Source organism: Carya illinoinensis, chromosome 1 (genome assembly GCF_018687715.1).
Source record: "Carya illinoinensis cultivar Pawnee chromosome 1, C.illinoinensisPawnee_v1, whole genome shotgun sequence".
In the NCBI taxonomy this organism is placed as follows: domain Eukaryota; kingdom Viridiplantae; phylum Streptophyta; class Magnoliopsida; order Fagales; family Juglandaceae; genus Carya; species Carya illinoinensis.
In genome coordinates, this window is record NC_056752.1 from 2,654,397 (window position 1) to 2,678,454 (window position 24,058).

The 24,058-nt window shown below is 38.2% G+C and overlaps 2 protein-coding genes across 2 annotated transcripts; one reads left to right on the forward strand and one right to left on the reverse strand.

Moving 5' to 3' along the window:
• The first annotated feature begins 189 nt into the window (after positions 1-189).
• LOC122305746 lies at positions 190-20,113 on the forward strand. Its single transcript, XM_043118303.1, has 13 exons — positions 190-600; positions 840-941; positions 1,914-1,994; positions 3,584-3,693; positions 3,813-3,948; positions 4,819-4,917; positions 6,538-6,643; positions 6,755-6,868; positions 6,941-7,197; positions 7,264-7,440; positions 7,539-7,736; positions 19,147-19,473; positions 19,853-20,113. Exons 1-13 carry the CDS (start codon positions 298-300, stop codon positions 19,943-19,945), a joined length of 2,103 nt encoding a protein of 700 aa, XP_042974237.1. The 5' UTR covers positions 190-297; the 3' UTR covers positions 19,946-20,113.
• A 213-nt stretch (positions 20,114-20,326) lies between these two features.
• LOC122305755 (patatin-like protein 1) lies at positions 20,327-23,548 on the reverse strand. Its single transcript, XM_043118311.1, has 7 exons — positions 23,273-23,548; positions 22,915-23,096; positions 22,283-22,469; positions 21,696-21,857; positions 21,279-21,581; positions 20,852-21,027; positions 20,327-20,596 (listed from the first exon to the last, which is right to left on the reverse strand). Exons 1-7 carry the CDS (start codon positions 23,420-23,422, stop codon positions 20,524-20,526), a joined length of 1,233 nt encoding a protein of 410 aa, XP_042974245.1. The 5' UTR covers positions 23,423-23,548; the 3' UTR covers positions 20,327-20,523.
• Positions 23,549-24,058: the final 510 nt, after the last annotated feature.

A 24,058-nucleotide genomic window follows, 5' to 3' on the forward strand; every position in this document is an offset into this window, starting at 1 on the left:
CTCTTGGGCAGATAATTTTAGGCATGTGATCTCATGTTGGTCCGTCGAATGTTACACTTCCACGTCGATGCCAGTTATAGTTCAATTTCACATTGCAGGTGAGGATACCAAAACCTTAACTCACTGGCATTCCTCTTAAGACACCTGGCACCTTTGGTCCTATACATATATAAAATCCAAGCAACTTTTTATTTTTTACCTTACATCGCCGCCTTTCTTATTTCCCGAGAAATTTTCTCCACAGAGAACCAAACAGTAAGATTTTCTCGCCCTCAAGATTTTCCAGAGAAAAACGAAATGGATTCCGCGCCAGTTAGTTGGGAAGCCCTCGACGCTCTGATCGTCGATTTTGCTAAATCAGAGAACCTGCTCGAGGACTCATTCTCTTCTTCTCCACCTTCTTCTCCTTCATCATCTTCTTGTTCTTCTTATTCTTCTTCTACTTCGCTGTCCTCTTCGTCTTACCATTCGAGGTTGACCATATCAAAGATCAGACGCTCGTTAGAGGCCGGTGACATTGACGCCGCCATGGATCTCCTCCGCTCCCACGCGCCTTCCATTCTCGACGATCGTCGGCTTCTCTTCCGGTTACAGAAGCAGGTGAGTGCGTCGCAATGCTCTGCTTGATTATTGAGGAAATGTGGCGAAATAATACTGAATCTTTCATTCCCGAACATTTCTAATCGTTTCAGAAAAGTTGTGGCCGTTGGAATATGAGGTTCTCTTATCTCCTCGTTTCCTCAATTATCTGGGAAACTGAACGCTGCGTTTTGGCATCTGTTATTTATCTAGATTTCTGATATGAAATTTGTGTTTTTTTTTTGTAAATTTTGTTGAAGAAATTTATTGAGCAGTTGAGAAAAGGAACTAGCGAAGGTCGCGACTCTGCAATGGCTTGCCTGAGGACCGCTCTCGCTCCTTGTGCTCTTGATGCCTACCCGGTATTTCCGATTTTTTTTTTTCTTTTCTGCATTTGTCTACTTTCTGTCCTTTATTTCTTTGGGACAGAGTTGACTGCTACCACTTATTCTATTTCCGTTTGCTATTGATAGAGTAGTAATAATCTTTCAATTCTGCCAATTTATGAGTCCTTGATTTTTATTTGTTTTTATTTTTAAATTTGTTTGTACTTGCTACATACACTACAGATGTTACTACATAGGTGTTGGGTACCAACTATTACAAATGAGAAGCTAGAATCAAAAGGCAAGTTACCGTTGTAATTATTATATTGGTGATGTGGTACCAATCGTGAACTGCCAACTCAGTTTGTAAGACTTTGTACTAAAACGTGTAGTGTCCTTAGAAGTTAGCACTTTCCTTTTTATGTGGATAATTTCCCCTATCGTATAGAGTGTTTAACTATGCATAAATTCTCTCTTTCTAGGAATGGGAAGGTTGATATGTAAATAAAAACAGGGCTGGTATCAAAATTGAGGTTTTTGTTATCTCAAGAGAATCGTTCAGTAAATTATTGGCAGTTAAAAATTGAACTCGCATATCAGAGTATGTGGAAAGCAAGTTATTTCATTTCTATTCTGTTGCGGGGCATAAACCGTGTAATGTCATCAAGATCCCAAGAAAATATGAAGATGCAATGGTTAAGTGCATTGGAACTGATTAAAACCCTATTTTTTCCTCCGGCAGCACTTCCCATGCCAACCTTTCTGAAGCTCAAACTCTAAGATCACGGCAGAACCCAAACAATTCCAAACAGCAGGACTAGGAATCCCTTTAACTTTATTGGTATCAAAACGGAATTTCTTGGGGATAAATCATTGTTCAACCCTAGTTTTGTTGTTTTGGTTTGAAATAATATTTTTTGTTAATTGCAAAATTTTTGAACCTGTTAGGAATTCCCGTTCTCTTGTTTAAATTGTGAATTCTGACAGATGTCTGTATTTGTTTTGAAGGAAGCATATGAGGAATTCAAGCATGTTCTTCTTGCCTTTATATATGACAAAGATGATAAAACTTCTCCAGTGGCAAACGAGGTGGGAAGTATTTGATGTTCTTTTGGACTACTTTGACTTTATGTTGTTGGTTTGTAGACAGCAAAAACTCTATAATGTATTCTATTGTTTTTTATTTCATGTCTGTTGGCTTTTATTTATGAAAGATCAACAGGTTGGTTCACCTGTCAATCATAGGATATGGTAACATATTTCAATTCTATCTTTTTTTTTTTACGTTTCTCTGAAGATAAATATTTTAATATGTGGATGGAGTGTGGCCTGTAGGTTCTCAGCAAACTTGAAAGCTCTACAGTAACAATGGAAATAACAAAACCAACTGCACCTATGTATCTTCACTTGTAACCATGATATTTCACAGATAAATGAACACAATCTCTCTTCTTCGAACTTGACAATTTGGTGAGAAAAATAACTGCAATGAAATTTGTTTTGATTAGTAAATAAGAATTTCATTGAAAATAGGCGAAGCCAAGTACAACTGCAATGAAAATTTGAAACCATGTGAGAGCCTATTGTGGGTAGTTGTTATGATGCGTCTGTGCCCTCCGGTCTTTTCTGCTCCACCAAAATGACAAGGATCTCACGGAATAAAATTAATGCTGGTCTTGGTCCAAAACTCCCTAGATTCAGACATTGTGAACGAATTTTATTTGCTATACTTAATCTATTTCAGATACATCTATATTTGATTGACGTGTCATGGTAGACAATGCTGGTAATAGCTCAAGAGTGGGTATGGGCCTTAATTTAGAGATGCCTAACCACCAAACCACATGTTGTGTGAATGGATTAGCGAATGGGACACCCTCTGGCAAGTCTCAGGTTTGGATTCTGCTGGCATTTTTCAAATGGTTTCCCCTTCTTTTTCAAATAATGTGGACATGGCTTGCCCTGTAGGTAATTCCAACTCTGAGATATTGAATGGAGCTGCTGTTGCTGTTTTGGTGTGAAGGGTGCCTCAGTAGCTTCTTTGGGTTCCTCTGGAGTTGTGGTAATGCTGAGTGCTGTTATGGCTAATCCTCCTATGGATCTGAAGGAAAAAGTCAGGGCTTTTGTCAACTTAGATAGGTGTGATGTGGTTGGATTGGGGGTGTTGATGGGGGCTTTCAGTCTCTCAATCTGGCCTAGAGTTGGCAGTGTCCTCTGAAGAGGATCCTCTCCCATTGAGTTGTTGTCTGCTAGTTGCTAAGAAGGTTTAAGGAAGGGAAAAAGTCTTCACCCTGGATTTTAATGATTGAAGGAAAATCATCATATGGTGGGACTTTTGTGTGATGGTTATGAGTCTCTTAAGGCTTTTGATGCTTTTTTGGGAGGGGAAGTTCATTACGATAGTAGAGTTTTGTCTCTGGAGGGTAGTGTATTTTTGTGGAATTGGACATCGCGGGTTAGGGCTTAGTCTGCTAGTTTTTCTTTTCCGTCCTTTTTTATTAGGTGGTTTTCTTGTATGCTTCTTGTGTACTTTGGTACACCCTTTTGTTTTTGATGAATTTGATTTCTTATAAAAAAAAAATGATGTTTCATCTTCAGTTTCATATGTTTTAGTTGATAAAGATGAAGTTAAGTGTTTCTTGCTATTATTGTTTGATATATTTGGCTCTTTTTTTCAGTGGTCAGAAAGGAGGAGGTATGACATTGCTGGATTGATGTCCTCTGTCTTAAGAGCTCATCTAAACACATATGATCCAGTCTTTTCGATGACATTGAGATATCTGATAACGTATCATTCAGCTTCTTTTATTCACTTTCAGTTGATATCATCACTCTGATGCTTGTGTTCCTGTGATGCATGTTGTTGATTGACTCTTTATTTTTCAATCTTCTCCCTATGATATGCAGCATACACAAAGGATATTGCTTTCGCCAAGGAATTGTATCGCCTGTTTCAGATCTTACTCAGAGGTTGCTTCTTGATGAGCGTGATCCTCCTGCAATAGCACGTGAGAGTCTCTATGAAGCACCTCCTTTTGATGAGGTGAGGTTTCTGAATTACAGCTAATTGTCTTCAGATGTTAAATTGAGGTAAAATGAGAACTATCTTACTGCTCAAAGGATAAACTTTTTGTTAACACTTGACAGAAAATTGTACCAAAGAATGTGCCCCTCATCACCTCCCTCTTCTCTATATTGCCATCACCTTTCTCCCTACATGCCTCCCTACCCCCACTACAACCACATCCTCCCTCCCTATGCCACCGCCCAGCCGCCACCTCCTCTCTCTCTCCCTCACACAAACAAACAAACAAACAAAAAAAAAAAAAAAAAAAAAAAGGAAAAGAAAACTTTCCCACTGCTATAATGGCAACAACCATTGCCTATAAATGTTGTTGGGGTTTTATTAGCTTTAACATAGATATCTTTGGAACCCTTAGGGGTTGGTTCAAGTGGTAAGGGCCTTAGTCTTAGTTGCATGCTCTCTCCAGGTCAATGTTTGAACCCTTGGGTGCAAACAATTTTTTGGGGTCACGTCCCATCGGTGAAAAGCTGATGATTTACCTGATTTGTGTGATGGGGACCCATTACATTGGTTCGGGGTTTAATTGTGTAAAAGATATGTTGCATTTGCAATGTCTCCGGGATTCCTCGTCATAAAGAAAACATAGATATCTTCAGTGCTACCAACACGAGTTTTTTCAAGGTTTCAACCAAACAACAAGAAACAAATCATCATCTTCCCCCGAAGTAGAAATATTTTTCATCAAACAAATAATGAGTGACTTTGTATTCTTATTAAAACAGGAAAAAAAAAAAGATTTGGTATTCTTGTTCGTGGGTTTTGCTATCAACTATAAAAATGTAGCATGCCTCTTATAACTGTCATTTTGCATTTGATTTAATAAACCAGGTGGATGTACAAGCTCTTGCACATGCTGTAGAGCTCACAAGACAGGGGGCAGTTGATAGCTTGAGGTTTTCCAAGGGCGATTTATTTCTGGCATTTCAGGTTATCAAATTTTTATCAATGTAGAGTTTATAAGAATAGAAATATTATATTTCACCATATCCTTGATTTTGTTTTCTTTTAGTAGCATGGGGTTTAACAGCAAAATGTAAGAGGCAAGGTCAACACCTTGCAATATTTCAGAGATTGGAAATTTAGCTATACTTGGGTAGCTGAATTGGTCCTGTATATTATATTCTATAGGTGAAGGGGTTTTTCTTTTCTCTTGATATATACAAAATTGACATTGAATTTGATCTCTAGTATTTTCTCACTTCCTGATCAAACTTCTAAAAATTCTTTGATCTATCTTCCAACTTTAATATTGGCACGGGCGCTGATTAATAGTCATTTCATAACTTTCTTCATAAAGTTGGATCGAGAGAAAAAGATGGTGAAAGCACCATTTCATTTGAAGTGCACAAAAAAATGACATTCTAGTATATATACAATATGCGGTAGAGGTTCAGTGGGAAGAATTCAACCTTATCTCCATCATCCATAATAGAGGAGAGTGGACCAATCTCATTGAGAGGCTATTGACTTCCTACATTTGTACTTGTGGTTCTACTTGGAGGCACCCTGTGAGGATGGAGGGGCCTAGATTTTGATCATTTAGACTAGTTGCACCTTTGCAAGAATTAAGACAGCATCACATTCCATCATGATTTTGCATAATTTATCCCTCCTTTTTTTTTTTTCTTGGAAATTAAATATTGATTCATCTGAGGTGTTCCTTATTTGCATTGCTTTTAATCAATGGCTGAACCAGTAGAAACCCGGGAATGAAACGGGCCAGTTTGGATCCTAAACCCATCTCGACTCATCTCATTTAATCATTACAATTTTTTCAAATTTCAATACAAAATATAATAAATAATTCAACTTTTTCAGATCCCAAAATAATAATAATATTAAAAAATAATATTCGAACAATATTTTATTCAACTTTCATCTCAACTCAACTCAACGTAGCACAACATCCAAACACAGCCTTAGAGTTCTTGAGTTTTCCCTTATATGTAACATCACAATCCTTGGAGTTGTGGGTTTTTATTTTAAACAAAAATAGTAAATAGCAAATAGCAAGGAAACTTTAAGCATTGATATTTTTTATTACTTGAAAAAGAAAAAAAAAAAAAACAGTGCCAGGCTGGAAATATTTATTTATTAACTGATATCTGTTGAAGTTACATGTTTGTTGTACCTCTAAGTTTAAATGATACCAACATTTTCAGTTTTATCATTTTAAAAAATATGCTTTCTCCCCGGACAGCTTTAGGGACTTTTTCTTTCATACTCTGTTACTTTGGGCCCACTCTATTGCATGGAATGGAACGGGACTTAGTGATTTGTATGCTACTATCCGTAGCACGTAGTTTCTGTAACTAGGCTTTTCTTGTATACTCCCTGTGTACTCGGGCTTTGCCTATTTACGAGGATCAATAAAATTTCTTTTACCTATCAAAAAAAAAAAAAAAAAATGCTTTCTTCATGCTCATTTATCAAATTAGTGAACTTGTATTGTTCTCCTGGAGTAGTGCTATTCTATTCCTTTTTTGGTCATTGGGTAGTTGGTATATTGAGCCTGTAAGTATTTATTGGTGTCTATATTTATTGCAGAATGAATTGTGTAGGATGAGATTGGATGTTTCCATGCTTGATGAGCTTGTTTGTGAGTATTGTGTTTATAGGGGAATCGTGGATTCAGGCCTTGCATCCACTTCTGGTAAAAGTCAAACTTTCCTGCTTTTTTTGTTTTCTTTTTTTAAATTCTGATTCTCTTTTCCCTTTTTAGAAATTCTGGTTGTATCTCACCAAGGTTTCATGATGCTTTCAGCATCAGAAATGCAGGCAATTTTGGAACCTAAAGTTAATCAACTAGAGCCCAGGTGTAGTTCATCAAGAAATTGTTCTCTTGAAGTCGATTCTGGTGCCAATAAACATTCTGATGGTGAGACCTCCATTAATAATACTCATATGGATGGTTCTCCTGAAAATAATGCTGATGTTTCTAGCATGCAAGGAATGGATGTTGAGTTACGATATGCTTGTGAGCCATCAAGCAACCATGAAGACTGTAGCACCAGTGGATTGCATCAGTCTGAAAATCCAAGAGCTCTGCAGAGATATAGAACCCATGGAACTGGAGAGAGGAGCAAACGCAAGAGATGGAGGGGAAGACATGATGATAAATGTGGCATGTCTTTTGATGAATGCAATGGACTAGAGCTTAGCACGACTACCCTGGTTTCCAGTTCTTATACTTTAAAGGAACAACAGGTACCTGTTTGATAATTATATTTAGTCCTTGTGACAAGTAGATATTGACATATTAATTTTCTGTAGGGCTTAGGAAAACACTTCATTTTAGATGTTAACAGTAGGGAGGATAAATATGAGATTGTGCTGGGGTTGAAGGAACTAGCTAGGAAGGGAATGGCTGCTGAGGTTGTGGAAGAGGTTAATGCAATGGATCCTAACTTTTTTATGCAAAATCCTATGTTATTGTTCAAACTAAAGCAGGTTAGTTATTCTATACCATCAGCGGCTTTATTTGAATGAAACAGTTTCTATTCGTATAAATACATAAAATGCAACTGTTTGATCTGTTTGCCGGGTAGGTTGAATTCCTTAAGCTGGTCAGCTCTGGTGACTATTCTAGTGCCCTGAGGGTTGCATGCGCCCATTTAGGCCCTTTAGCTGCTAGTGATGCTACCTTACTGAAGCCCCTAAAGGAGACTTTGTTGGCATTGCTCCGACCTAATGAAGATGCACTTGGGAAAGGCTTGCCTTTACATGCCCTTTCAACTTCTCTCCAGGTATGGTGTGATTTGTAGAGCTAATTCATCAACATTCAATGGATGCATTATTTAGTTTTAGTTTTATGCTTCTGAGGCTGGCATTCGCCTTTTTGCTAGCCTTTGTGGTGGAATCTTTTGATAAGAGCATATGCTTGATATGAAGTGTGTTGCTGTTTGTTATTCATATTGATACAATTGGAAGCCTCAGTACTATCATACCTTTTTTTTATAGGTAAATGTAAAATTTTACTGAAACACATTAAAAGGTGTTCCCTGAGTACACAGGAAGTATAAAGAAGAAAACACCTAATTACAATCTAGGAACTAGAAGATGATATGAGAAAATCATGAATGCTAGTTCCATTGAGTACAATAGCAGAAAACCAAAGATAGTGTGAAGAAAAAGGTTTCTAAGCTCATCCAAAGAACGCTCTCACTATCTTCAAAGCTCATTTCATTCCTTTCAAACCAAATGCACCACGTAAGATATAAGGGAATCATCCTCCACACAGCAGCTACATAAGGACTGCCATGTAGACTTATTCCAACAAGCTAGAGGATCCACCACCCTTCTAGGCATAACCCATACTAGCCCGGGCCTACCATATGTCTCATCCTATAATGCCCTTGCCACCTCACAATGTAAGTGATCCATAGATTTACCATTCTTTCTACACATATAGTACCAATCCATGATAATAAGTCCTTGCTTCTTAAAATTGTCTGTAGTCAAGATTTTCCTAAGACAGACGGTCCAAACAGCAGAAAAACGCAACTTTGGTAGGCACCTTACTCCTCCACATACTCTTCCAAGGAAAAGAAAGATGACTTTGAGAAGACAACACCTTGTACATGGATTGAATGGTGAACTTCTTTGTAACGCCCCTTTCTGTAAGTCAAGAATATTACGTACATTTGTAACATAATGCCCGGTAAAGAGTTTCAATCTCATAAAAATACCTCATCCATTGGACCATAAAACTTGTCTAGCATTACAATCGTTCATAACATAAAAGCTGAAACATAAAAGAAATTATATAAGTTAGTTCTATGCGATACTAACATTGCCTTCATTAGTAACATAAGCAAAATCAAACATGATCATGGAAATTTAACATGGATGCATGAATGACTGACTCCATGCATTTCCTATCATTCATACATAACTTATTCATCTTGTCTTTCACCCATTTAATGGCCATCATAGCATATGTGCATCGGTCCAATTGTTGTTGACCGCATAAATCATGTGGTGAACCATGCTGGGGTTCGTGGCACCGTATAATGTATCATAACATGTAGTGAAACACGCTTGGGTCTGTATTATAACATAACATATGGTGAATCACTTGAGTCCGTGGCACTACGTAACATATCATAACCTGTGGTGAAACATGCTTGGGTCTGTGTCACCTCAAAACATAATAGCTTACATGTGGTGGACCACACTTGAATCCGTGACTTGCACACCCACCCATAACATAAGGCCAATCTTAAAAGCTTGTTTGCATTCATGTGTTTTTTTACTAACTTTCATAATACATGTGAACATGTTGACTTCATGAATTTACATGGCATGACATAGTCTTGTGCATGTCATAACATTAAACATGTCATATTAACATGAGTCTTACGCAACATAGCTTAGCATAGACATGGCGTAACATATTCTGAACACTACATGAACATTACATGGCATACATGTGATTTTCATAACATATCATCCATTCTAACAATAATCTATACACTTATAAAAAAAAAAAAACAATAATCTATATCAGCAGAGCATACATAGTCTCGTTTACAAGCATATCATCGTAATTTATCGAGGTTCATGAAAATGGCTAACCTTGAATTGGCTTGTAGCGTAGCATAGGTAAACATCACATTTTTCATGCAGAAACATAATTTTTTTTTTTTTTTTTTTTTTTTTAATGTAACAAGAATTTATTAATCCACAAATTAGGCATGGCTGTGGTACACAAGAAGTATACAAGAGATGAACCTAATTACAAGCCAAGTGCTGTGAAAAGCAGCATAAAAGTCATTAAAACTAATCTCATTCAGTACACTAGTTGAAGCCCATAGTAACAAAGTGAAAGAAGGAGTCCCTAAACCCTCCTCTCAAACGTTCCCGATTATCAAAGTAGAGACAATTCCTTTCGTTCTAAGTACACTACATTAAACATAGAGGTTCCATCTTCCATACAACCAGAATTTGACAAGCATATCATCGTAATTTATCGAGGTTCATGAAAATGGGCTAACCTTGAATTGGCTTGTAGCGTAGCATAGGTAAACATCACATTTTTCATGCAGAAACGTAATTTTTTTTTTTTTTATAAGTAATAAGAATTTATTAATCCACAAATTAGGCATGGCTGTGGTACACAAGAAGTATACAAGAGATGAACCTAATTACAAGCCAAGTGCTGTGAAAAGCAGCATAAAAGTCATTAAAACTAATCTCATTCAGTACAATAGTTGAAGCCCATAGCAACAAAGTATGAAAGAAGGAGTCCCTAAACCCTCCCCTCGAACGTTCCCGATTATCAAAGTAGAGACCATTCCTTTCGTTCTAAGTACACCACATTAAACATAGAGGCACCATCTTCCATACAACCAGAATTTGGCACGTACGCTGAATTCCTCTCAAACATGATAGCAAGTCGACCACCCTTCTAGGCATGACCCAAGCGAAGCAATGCTAAGCCTAGTAAAGATTTCATCCCAAAAGCCTTAACCACATCACAATGAAGAAGGAGATGATCCGCCGATTCTCCATTTGTTTTACACATGAAGCACCAATCCATATATGAAGACCGCGCTTTCTCAACATGTCAATAGTCAATATTTTCTCATGGGAGGCCAACCAGCCAAAGAAAGCAACTTTGAGAGGAACATTACTCCTCCAAATGATGTTCCAAGGGAAAACATTGGGAGAATGGGTTGACTTAACCTTGAAAAAGGAACCAATCGAGAAATTCATGTTCTCCGAATGGATCCATAGCAACCTGTTCTCCCCCTCTAGCATTTAAATTCATTGCATATAATGCAATGTAAAATTCTGTAATGTCTCCCACCTCCCAATCTTGGACAACTCTAATGACCTCACAGACCATTGAAGAGAGCCAGAAGAAATGTCCATGTTATTGGCTACAGAAGCACCCTTGTCCAACGCAATCCTATAAAGAGAAGGGAAAGCGTTTTTCAAGGCAACATCACCACACCAAATATTGTACTAGAATCTGATTCATGTTCCCCTTCCCACCACCAATCTGATATCACTAAAGAAATCTTCCCATCCATTCCGGATAAATTTCCAAACTCCCACATCATATGCCCCTCTTATTTCATTTGAGCACCAACCTCCCCAAATGCTCCCATATTTGACATTAATCACATTCCTCCAAAGAGCATCCCCTTCCTGATGATACCGCCATAGCCATTTCCCTAATAGTGCATTATTAAAGGTTCTCAACTTTTTGAACCCCAAACCGCCACAAGATAAAGGGGTGCAAATCTTATCCCACTTAATCAAGTGGATTTTTTTCGCATCTTTTAAGCCTTCCCACAAGAAATCCCGAAAAACTTCTCCAATCTATTCACCACCCTTGCAGGCAAAAGGAATAAAGATAAAAAGTATGTTGGGAGGTTAGATAGCATGCTCTTGATTAAAGTGACTCTTCGACCTTTGGACAAATAAATCCTCTTCCAACCCGCCAATCTACATTCAATCTTTTTAGTAATCCCATCCCACATTGCCTTGGATTCCTAGGGAGCCCCCAAGGGAAGATGAAGATATTTCATAGGCAAGGATGACACCTTGTAGCCCAAGATAGCTGCCAATTCGCCTAAGTTATGAATGGAGCCAACTGGGACCATTTTAGACCTTGATAGGTTTACCTTAAGGCCGGAGACAGCTTCAAAACAAAGCAAAAGTGCCCTCAAGGAACAAATCTGGTCGGGATCTGGCTCACAAAGAATCAGCGTGTCGTCAGCAAAGAGAAGGTGGGAGACATTTAAACTAACATTCGATAAGCCACACATTGAAAACCCCGAGATGAGACCTCTATCCACCACCACCTTCAACATTATGCTCAACACGTCCATAACTAAAACAAACAAGAAAGTTGACATTAGAGTGCCCTTGTCTCAAACCCTGAGAGCTGTTAAAGAAACCTTTACTAGTGTCGTTGACCAAAATCAAGAATTTGATGGTTGTGATGCAATGTTTCATCCACTGGCACCATCTCACCCCAAAGTCATATTTGCCAAGAATACACACCAAAAAATCTTAGTTAACATGATCAAACGCCTTCTCCATATCCAGTTTGCAAAGAATACGTGGGGTGTCGATTATGATTCTACTGCCCAAGCATTCATTAACTATAAGTACTGAGTCAAGAATTTGTCTTCCTTTAACAAAGGTATTTTGTGACTTCAAGATGATCTTCCCCATGACTTAGCTCATCTGATTAGCTAGAACTTTGGCAATGATCTTGTATACCCCACTTACCAGGGTTATGGGATGAAATTCTTTCGCCTCCACCGACCTTGCCCTTTTTTGAATAAGGGCAATGAATGAAGTGTTGAGACTTTCGCAAATTTCATTAATGAGTGAAATTCGAGAAAAACCTTCGTGATGTCGTCCCTAACAATGTCCCAATAAGCTTGAAAGAAAGCCATAGAGAAGCCATTTGGTCCCGGTGCTTTGTCTTTGTCCATCCCCCTTAATACACTAGGCACCTCATCCTCTTCAAACGATCTCTCCAACCAAGACGAGGTTGACTGATAAATCAGATAAAAAATTAGAGCGTCTACCTTAGGCCTCCAAGGGTGTTGTTCTGAGAGGAACTTATCATAGAAGTGAACAATATGGTCCTTAATTTCAGTGCTGTCCACCTATCCGTGAGTACCCTACCTTCCAAGTGAAGAACCTCAATGGCATTGTATCTTCGGTGGGAGTTAGCTACTTTGTGGAAAAATATTGTGTTTTTGTCCCCTTCCTTCAACCAAAGAGCCTGAGATTTTTGTCGCCAAGAGATCTCTTCCATGAGGTTGATTTTTTCCAGCTTGGTCACCACAATGATTTTCCTTGCCTTGTCAATAGAGAGAGCCCCGTCCGCCTCTTTTTCATCAAAACACTGCAGCTCCTGAAAAAGGATATTCCGCTGCTCATTAATGTTCCCCAAGACTGTCATGTTCCATTTTATCAAATCCTTTTTTAGGGCTTTAAGTTTCCCAACCAAAAACAAGTTAGGAGTCCCCGAAAATGATAAGAGGACCACCACGGCCTAACTTTATTCATAAATCCATCAACTTTCAGCCACATGTTCTTGAATTTAAAGTATCTCCGCCTTTTATGTAGACCCCCACAATCCAATAACAGGGGGAAATAATCAGAGCATAGCCTAGGAAGACGTTTCTGACATAGGTCAGGGAAATGAGCCTCCCATGAAGGAGACAATAAATCTGTCCAGCCTAGACCAAGCCCTCCCATTAGACCAAGTGAAGTCTCCTCCATCCAAAGGAATATCAACCAAATCCAGCTCAAAGATTAAAAAGGAGAAGTCAGTCATGGGCGAACCAAAACTAGAGTCCCCTAACCTTTCACTCGGGAACTGAGTGATGTTAAAATCCCATCCAATACACCTAGGGCCAGCCCACCAACTGCATAAACCAGTAAGCTCATCCCAAAGAAATTTTCTATTGCTGTAAACCTTGGGCCCATATACTCCAGCAAAACCCCACCCAAAACCATCTTCCACGTTCTTGAAAGAGCAAGCCGCTACAAATTCACCGACATACTCTACCAAATTAACTGCTCTCTTATCCCACATCACTATAATACCACCTGAGGCACCCTTGGAAGTGAGAGAAACCCATCCCGTATAGGAGCAACCCCACAAACTTCTTATTATTTTAGGCTTCATAAAACACCAAGATTCTCCCTATCATTGTGCCTCCCCCTACTGGCACATTCTTCCCTTGCATCATAATTGATAGAACAAGAAAGTCTCTTAAGCTCCCTCTCTTTTTTAGAAGCAGATCTAGCTAAAAGGGGCTGTCCTGCTTCAATGACTATAATAAGAGCTTTAAACTGATCCTTGAAACCATCACAAGATATCCCTACACAATTGCGAATTTCATCAACCTTTTGAAGGACCCAGTTTGAATGTAAACCAGCCCAGCCCAGCCCATAAAGGCGCTGGAGGCAAACAGCAGATGGGACTAGGCTCGTCCCTGGAATCTTCTAGAAACAGAATATGTACGGCACACATAAAGTTATGATCATGCTACTGATCTCTTAGTGCTGCTTCTTGGATCCTACTTCATAGCTCGTTACCTATACGAGGTTCTAGACATTACTAAATTTCTAGAAGAACGTGCCGTAGCATTTTACTCAATTAAATACATATCATGAACTTTAATCTAACAAAATATTCAGATATATACTGAATTCAGTAAATACTAATATCATATAATTATTTAAACGCAAATATCATATTTAATCTTTCAAATATACTTAGTAGCGTAAATTCAGCTTTATACAGATCTATTAGACAAGCTGCGGAAATCTCACTTTATAACATAGTTTTAATAACGTTCAAAATGCTTAAGAAAATAAAATCTGAGCCTTTGTAAAATACTGCTGTAAATTGATTTGTAAAAATATTAATACCTAATAACATAATTTAACTCCTAAGCATTTTCTGAGAAATAAGGTTTTTGAGCTAATATTTGCCCAAGTAAAATCAAGCCCATGTAAAAAAATATTAAAGGGTTTTTCTGTAAAATACAACCAGCCAAATTTAAACATCAGGCCCACATGGAGTCAGCCCACTTAAAATATTATAATAGTTTCTGAAATACAATAAAACCAATAAGAGACTTGCAAATGAGGGCAGAAGTGTAAATTAGGCTTAAAAGTATCCGAGGCTTTACATCATAAAAAAGTATCCAAGGCTTTATTACCTATTAAAAAAAAAAGTATCCAAGGCTTTACGGAAATCTAAGGGCAATGGAAGGGTGTTTTTGTAATAACCAAAAACAAGCATGCACTTTTTGGGAAAGCTGAAAACAAAACAATAAAAAGAAGCATAGAGGCTTACGGGAGAGGAGCATCATGCGACAGGGAAGGATTCAACTCACTGAGAGAGAAAGGAGATGCGACAGCTGCTTAGGGTGGCTGGGAGTGCCTGGTCAGCGAGTTCTGAGCAACTTGGGTAGTGTTCTGACGTTCCCTGTGGTCAACGTTGGGCTGAGCAAAACACAAGGGCTGTTTGGTTATTGACAGTGGAGAGAGAGCGATGGAGAGAGGTTTAGGGGTCGGCGTGCTCTGTGGTGGTTTCCAACAAGGTAGGTGCTTAATTGCTATGTAGCTCTAGTTTGAGGTGTAGGAGAAAATTTGATTTCCCGTGGGGAGGTTGTGGCTGCAAGGATGATGTTGGTTTGATGGAGGGACTGTTGTGGGGGAAAAGAGTATTTATTCTAGGGTTTTGCTGTGTGAATTGGTTACCAATTAGAAAGGTTTTCAACTAGGAAATTAAAATTGAGAGGTACATGGGTTTGAAGAGGGTGGAAGAATCTCACCTAAATAAAATTAGGGGTGAAAACCGTTCATAACGGTGCGGTTTCAGTCCAAAATCCGAAACCGCACCAATATGTTTTTCAGGCGATTGTCTTGACCAAAATCGGTCGATGAAGGGGGGTAAAACCTGCTGGTGTAGTTTCGGCCTGTTATCCTCGATTCATCGGTCTCCCCTTCGGTTTCACTCTTTGATAAAAAAATCTCACAAATATGAGATCTAAGATTCTCAACTCAAGCAAATCTCCTTATCGCACAACAAAATTACAAATAACCAAACAACCGAAACATAGAAAAAAGAATCTAGGTCAAGACTGCGCGATTGCAGAGTGCGTAATTGAGATAGAGAGATCTGCGATGGAGATGGGACTCGAGGGAGATGAGATTGAGACTGAGAGCGAGATGAGTGATCTGCAAGGGAGATGAGACTGATACTGAGACTCAGAGGGGGATGAGAGATTTGAGATTGAGAGGGAGATGAGGGTTCTGCAATGGAGATGGGACTTGAGGGAGATGAGACTAAGACAGAGAGGGAGATGAGAGATCTGAAATGAGGGATGAGAGATCTGCGATTCTACTATGAGAGCCTAGATGAGAGGCATGAGAGATTTGAGAGGGAAAGCTTGGAGGAAGAAGAAACGACTAGAGAAAAAGAAGGGGGGGGGGCATTTCATATATATATTTTTTTCAAAACTTTGGACTTAAAATGACGCTGTTTCACTTAAGTGAAATGGCGTTGTTTCATATATAACTAATAAATAGATATAAACCATCCACCGGTTCAGCGGTTTTTCCCTGGTTCAAACCGGGAACGAACCGGCCTACGTTGGTTTGAACTAATTTATGCCACCAGCCGATCGGTTCTCCACCAGTTTCGGCAGGTTCCTGAATCTGGCGGCCGATCCAGCTGGTTACTGTTCAACCCTAAATAAAATCACTATCTCAAAACAGATCTTATAAAAAAATTACTAAAAATAGTACTACTACTACTAATAATAATAAAATAATAATTCTAAACCCTAATTTGGGACCCGTATGTTACATTCTTGCTCCCAGTTGCCTCCGAAGCAACCCATCCACCCCATGATTACCAATGCTCAAAGAGTGATAACAAGCTAAGGAACTTCGACTTCAATTGCCCAATCTTGGGCTGCTCTAATAAAACGAGCATTCCACTGATGAGAGCCATCAGAGCTGTCCAAAAGATCCAACACTAAAGCATCCTGGTTAGAAGCAATTCGAAAAAGAGCTAGAAACACCGTCGAGAGCAAAATTACCACACCAAACATCATACCCAAATATGATCCTAGACCCCACTCCAACCATAAAACTAATATAATTAGCAAAAACCTCCCATCCTTTCCTAATAAATTTATGAGGTCCACCCCATACACTCCCCTCACATCATTAGAGCACCAGCCCCTAGTCACTCCCATACTTCAAATCAAGTACCTCCATTCAGAGAGACTTCCCCCTCTTGATGATATTTGCCACAACCATTACCAAGGAGGGCCTTATTAAAAATCCTCAAATTGCGAAACTCCAGCCCTCCGCCAGAAATTGGAGAGCAAACCTTGTACTAACAAGATGGAACTTAACCTCATCCTCATAAGAAAAGACAAAATAACCTTTCAATTCGATTAGCCACCCCTGAAGGCAAAGGAAACAATGATAGAAAATAAGTAGGAAGATTAGAAAGATAATAAGAGTTATTCTTCCCCCTCTCGACAGATACATCATTTTCCACCTTGCCAGTCTTTTCTCGATCTTCTCAACTACCCCATCCCATATGGGCTTAGCTTTAATTGAAGCCACCAAGGGGAGACCGAGATATTTCATAGGCAAAGAAGCAACCTTACATCCTAAAATGCTTGCCAAACCTCTAACATAGCTCACCACTCTCATTAGGACCATCTCGGACTTCGCAAGATTTACCTTGAGACCAAAAGCTCTGCTTCAAAAGAGAGCAATAGAGCCCTTAATGATTGGACTTGGCCATAATCCAACTTGCAAAAGAGTGATGTATTTGCAAAAATAAGATGGGAAACATTGATAAAACCATTGTTAGAACATCTGTCGGGAAACCGGAGATAAACCCTTTTCCAATTGCAGCCTTTGCCATCCAACCAAGTGCATCCATCAAAATAACGAAGAGGAAAGGGGACAGCGGGTCCCCTTGCCTCAATCCAAGAGAGCTAGAAAAGAAGTTCACTGGGGTACCATTTACCAAAATAGAAAAGCATGTTGTAGATACACAATGCTTAATCCACATACACCTCCTCTACCCGAAACCACATCTCCTAAGAAGATAAAGGAGGAAGTCCCAATTCACATGATCATAAATCTTTTTCATATCCAGCTTACAAAGGATACCAGGAACTTTAACTCTAATTATTCTCTCTGAGCATTTATTGGCAATAAGTACTGAGTCTAGAGTTTGTCTTTTCCTAGCAAAGGTATTTTGAGCCTTCGATATGAACCTCTCCATAACCATACTCGTACGATTGGAAAGGACCTTAGAAATGGTTTTATAAACCCCATTCACAAGACTAATGGGACAAAAATCCTTCACCTTTGAGGCCCCCGTTTTCTTCGGGATAAGAGCTAAGAAAGTCTTTAAGGCTCTTTTCGAACTTCTTAAAGAATCAAATTCATGAAAGACCCCCATTACATCCTCTTTCACGATATCCCAACATCAGTCTATGAGAAATTGTGGAAGATCAGACGCGAATTCACAACCAATGATAAAGGATTCCTTGAAAAGTTAAGGATTAGTAATCCTTTTTAGAAATTGAATGGATTAGATCTTATCTTATACATACGCCAAGAAGGTAATAAAAAAAAGGAAAGAAGACGAGTTCTTCTTTTGTTGATGGTTGTTTGAGCTTTTCCTGGGAGTATGGCATGGGTTGCTTCAGCGTTGTAGCGCTTGGTACTCGAACATTGGCTCGAGGTATCTTCTCTACCCCTTCTTACCCTGAAAAAGCAGGGGCACCTTGCGTCCTTCAGCCAATAACCATCTTTAGGCTAACCTAGCCTCCTCCATCCCTTGTGACCAACAAGGGGCAGTACATAAATTTTCACCTATTGTCCATCAACTACCCCTTCCAGCCTAATCTTAGGCCGACTCACCCTCCATGGATGAACCTTGTAGATGAACCCCTTAGGTTTTCAGGGCATTGGATTCTCACCAATGTTTGTGTTAAGCAAGCCTCCAGCATTCATTTTGAGCTAGGATCAAACTCTCCATGAGATTCATGGTTGCATTACTTATAGCTTCCTTGTTCTTAAACAAAGTGGTTTCGGAAATGTCCATTCCAAGGCATAACTCGTATCCATGCACTTCAGATTTGCCTGGAGTTCGCTACTCTACCGCTGAGTTACAGGACAAGGTAGAACTGTTGGGAAGGGGACATGATCAATAGAACTTGGTTGGATCAGGGCTGGGATGGATCGTACATGGATGGTAGTTGGAGTTGGCGGCTCTCCTAGGGATCCCTCATGCGAAAACCCTGGGGAAGAGGATCAAGCATTTGAATAAAATATGAATAAAATAGATAAAATGAATTAGTAGATTTTTCTCACGTATCATGTATTGAATTATAATCAATTTTCCTTGGGTCATTTACCAATGTCAGTAATTGACCACATGTAGTAATCTATTACTAAAACTATTATTAAAATGCCAATCTCACTATCCAAACTGCACCTAAATGTTTGCACTTAACTTTTATTTTCTTTACATGCTTTGAGAACCTTTACAGATTACTAATTGTAAATCTTCCTTATATTTAATTTTAAACTTTACTGATCTCAAGTGCATTTCGTCTTGAGTAGGTTGCAATTGGTAGCAGGCTTGGTATCGAAGAACCCCAGCTTATGAAAATTATGAAGGCAACTCTTTACTCTCATAATGAGTGGTTTAAACTTCAGATGTGTAAAGATCGGTTTGAAAGTCACTTGAGGATTGATTCCTTGAAAGAAGTTAACACACCCTTGCACCCGTCTGTTGCTATGTCAAATTTAAATGCTGATACTTCCACCCTTGGTTCTTCTCAAGTTACAATATCTTCAAGCGCTAAGAATTCAGAAGACGGTAACAGTCCTACTCAAGCATCATCTAGGGATGTCATCTGCGATGAGAATTCCATTCTTAAAGTAATGGTGAGTTGTGGATGTCTTACCAACTACTACACTGTTAAGTCTAACATAATTTCTTTTTACCTTCTGCAACCTCATAGCATGTGCCTTGGCATTACGTTTCTTCTTATTATCATTATCATGCCTTCAGCACACGTGATAGTAAATGGCATTTTTTTCATGTTAAAATTATTCATTCCTTTGTGTGTATCAAAGATGTTGTCTTTATTTAATTACTCTAGTAAGTTGCATGTTGTTGTCCTTTTCCATGATAGAAGTTATTTAGTGTAAGGTCCTCAGGTTATGATTCTTTTTTTCTCAGTCAAAAAGGTTATGACTCTAGTATCTCTCATTGCAAATTTGTTTGGTACAGGATATTCTAATATATTTGGGTTGGGTGCAGGAGTTTCTTGCTTTGCCAAGGGCAGACGCCATTCATCTTCTTGCACAGTACAATGGAAACGCAGAGATGGTCATTCAGCAAATATTCGCTTAGTTAGGAGTATTAAAACTTGTACTATAGCTGAATGTATTTGTTTATTAATTTTATGGATATTATTTGATTCAATTTGTGCTATATATTTCCATTTCAAGATGTAGTTACAAGGGTGGAAGCCTTGCATTCTATAACTTCTCAATGCATCTTCTTATTGTTTCTTGTACACTTGACATAAGTTGTTGATATTGTCTAGAAAATCCTGTGATTAATAAAACAAATGTATGGATTAAACGAAGAGGCTGATCATAGGAGTAATTGTTCTTGTTTTATGACACTACTAGCAAGAACAGTTCGATTTCAGTTGCTATGCACCATATGCGTATTAGGAATGGGGTTTTGGGGAAAAGCATAATATTGGTGTTGAGTCCTCGAAAGCTGTAAATTAATGAGTGCTTCTAATTATTTAGAAATTCGTCACATTCTATTTTATTCTTTTACGTTGATTCCTTGCTTATCAACTGAAATTACAAATTATTCTCCTTAAATATCATCATTCAAAAGGAAACATTAGACCCAAAAAAATAAAAAAAAATTACATTTGTCCCAATATCTGTAGCACAACAAATTGGAGTTCACTATTTTGTGCCTTTTTTGTGTGGTTTTTTTGACTCTCGGAGTTTCCATTCGTCTGAAAGCATCTTTGCAAACCTGCAAGCATTATAGAAACAAATACATGCATTACTGTATTATAAGTTCAATGATTAGATCCATCTTTTTCATTAACTTGAGGTTTTGGATCAACAATCAGTAATTTATTAACTCTTTATCCGTCCATTTTAATTTTAGTTAAAAAGTATTTTTTATGCATTGGGTGAGTGTTAAAATATAAATCAAACGATTCTAATATTCAAGAATTCACCTAAATAAACAAACCCCATAATACAGAGAGAAAATTGTTATGACCTTTGCAAGGCTTCCTCATTGGTTCCACCATTTTCAATTGCTTCATAGAGACCAGTATCCAGATTGATGCGCGAAACTGGTTTCTTCAGCAAGTTCTCACCCAATTTCACTAGATTTCCCAAGTTCTCTTTGGTAGCTACGTCAACAGAAGCTAAACTACCGAGCAGCGTATCATCCTGATTCATCATTCAAAGAACAATAAATTAAAGCTAATTATTTGGCATTACCCTTTAAAAACTGCAAAAAAACAGCTCAACTTCAATATATAAAGAACATAGAAAGACTTTTCTATAGAGTATAATATCATCCCATGCTCTGCTTTGACCAACAAGAAGTACATGACTCGATGGTTACTTTTTTCAGGAGATAAAGCAATACACTTTTGTCCAGGGGGAAAAAAAACACAGAGATAATATTGATGACTTACATCTATACGAAGGTAGTTGTTTTCGGAATTAAAAGCTTGAAAAACCACAGAATTGTGGAAATCAACCATATCCTTGCTTGCATCACTGTAACAATCTATCAATGGAGTATTTCCTCCGTCATATACCCAAGATATTGCTCCCCACTTTGAAGCCATTTTAGCACTGTATTTTTTTTCCCTCTTGTTTGAACCGGTCCCTAAGGAAATCACGAGCAACCGGTCGAATCCCATGTGCTCAGTGGGGGAAAAATCTGGATCCTTCTTAATAATCTGTCTGGTCACTTCACTAATGGCCACCAGTGTCTTGAATCATAGCCAGCAAAAATCCAAGAATGTTAGTTTCCAAGCAGTACTAGTTTGAAAGAATCATTAATGTTAAGCCCATTTGTACTTTGGATTTTTTATAAAGGATTTTACCGGATTATTGACAGCCAGTCCACCATCAACAAGATTGAAATCATGCGTGTTCCCTTGAGCATCTTGATTTGTAAAGTAGTGGGCAGGAAAATAAGTTGGGGCTGCAGAGGTGCCTATACATATGTCTGATAGTGCAGCATCCACATTTGTTTGGGTTGACACCTGCATCAAGAATTTCATATTCGATCAGGTAGCACGTAAGGATATATGGGAGAGGAGATTTAGATAGATCTCAATTTAAAGTTCAAGCTCGATCGTGGTAAATTTATGAAGGATTCATGCCTTGTTAATATGTGAAACAGAGAAAGTTTTTGGTATAAGGTGGTGTTCATTGCTGCTGCTTCTTATTTTTTGCCAAATAACTTTTAAAACTTGGGTTTTGGTAAACCTTTGTTGCAGTTATACATAGAAGGGATTCTGAATTGGATTATGATCCAAATCCCTTCAGAATCTCCAGACAGGATCGATGCAGCCAAGAGTTTGGTGCATGGTTATAGATCACACGCTAACCGAAAGAATTGATTTGTTATTTTTACTTAATCTGCTGAACCGTATAAACTCAACTAGAAACCCAAAAGAATACAGACCGTGAATGAGGAAAAGATGGCGGGCTGAAGTTTCTTGATGTCAAAAGTTGGAATAATGACATTTGTCACGGTTTGGTGCAACTTTGTGTCCCCTAGATTCTTTCTTATGAGGTTGTGAAGATACTTCCCATCATACTTGGGACCTATTAAAACTTTCAATAGATTCACAGCTGAAGCACATATTCCCCTGCATTCACAAAAAACCAAGAGCAAAAGCTGACAGCTTTTAGTTTACAGAAGTTGTCTTATATATAATAAAGAGGTCTATACCAAGAAAGATCTTACAAAATGAATTTACATGAGATTAATTACGACTGGCGTGACTTGATATGATGCATCATATTGTAAATTATATGTTTTTTATTATAAAATAAAATTCACATATCACTTCAAATCACATTAATTTATAAATTTATTTTTATTAAGATTTTTTTGTAGACCTAACACCTCATTTCATGCATGATAACATACATGTATGTGCGCGCACCTACACACACACACATATATATATTGATATATGCAATATGCATATAATATATAATTAAGATATCCGATTTGCATGGTATGGTCATGGCCGTGTCTGGTTAGCATCACGCCAAAGTACATTGACCATCATGAGCTTCGAGTCTTACTTTGCTTGCGGGAAGATTTTGGGAGAGTTCTCAACGTAAAATGGTACTATATCTTTGGCAGCATACAAAGGGCGATTCTGTTCATTTGGTGCTGCTATCATGGCTGTAATAAGACCACCTGTACTTGTCCCAGCTATTACATCAAAGTAATCAGCAATTCTTGCATCCTTGCCATCAAGCTCCTGCGTACGTACGCTCCCGCCAAAACCCAATTAAATGAGTTAATTACAAAGAAATATAATCACGCAGCATATAAATTATTAGCGAATTTACTGATAATTTGAGTACAAACCGTACGTTTTAATGGCATATATGCATGCATGAATCTGGATGAATAAACTTGAAGATTATATATTACCTGAAGTTGAGATTCGAGGTAAGCCAGAACCACTCCAGGAATGATTCCTCTAATACCTCCTCCATCTATGCTAAGAATTGTAATAAGACGTCCATATGCTGGAGGTTGAATTTGAAAGCTGGACGATAATACTTTACTTGCCTCGGCCATTACTAATTAATTTCTTCTAGTTTGGAGAGAAAGATCGAACAGTACTATAAGCTCCCACAAAAGAATGGCAACCTAAATAATATATATAGACGGTTTCTGGCCTCTGGCTTGAAGATGAAGACCTTATACAATATATATAGAAACTAGCTAGCTAGCTAGCTGATCATGCTACCAAGTTATACGCGGTACAAGTAGCGTGTGTGTATTATATATATAAATACATACATACATACATATATGTACATATACATATATATATATATATAAATGAAGAATATTTAGTACGTTTACTTTTTTATTTTAATGCACTGTACGTTCCAAATAGGCCAGGCTGCTGTGATTGCGATTCTTTTATATATTTTTAAACTTCGTTCGCCTGCATAACTTCATTAATTAGCCACCAATAATTTAGCAGTTTCTTGAGTAAAAAAAAGAAAAGAAAAAACCATATAACAAGTGCTACGAGGGAATCCGACCTGAGGGAGGATTGCTCATCATGAAGACATGATTTAGTACTTGGTTTTTGCAGGGTTTCTTAAGTTCCTGGAAAAAGAGACGTCCTAGCTACCTCGTGGCAAGGGACGTAAGTTTTGTAAACGACAAATTTCCTAGCTGTTACTAGACCAAGAGTACTAT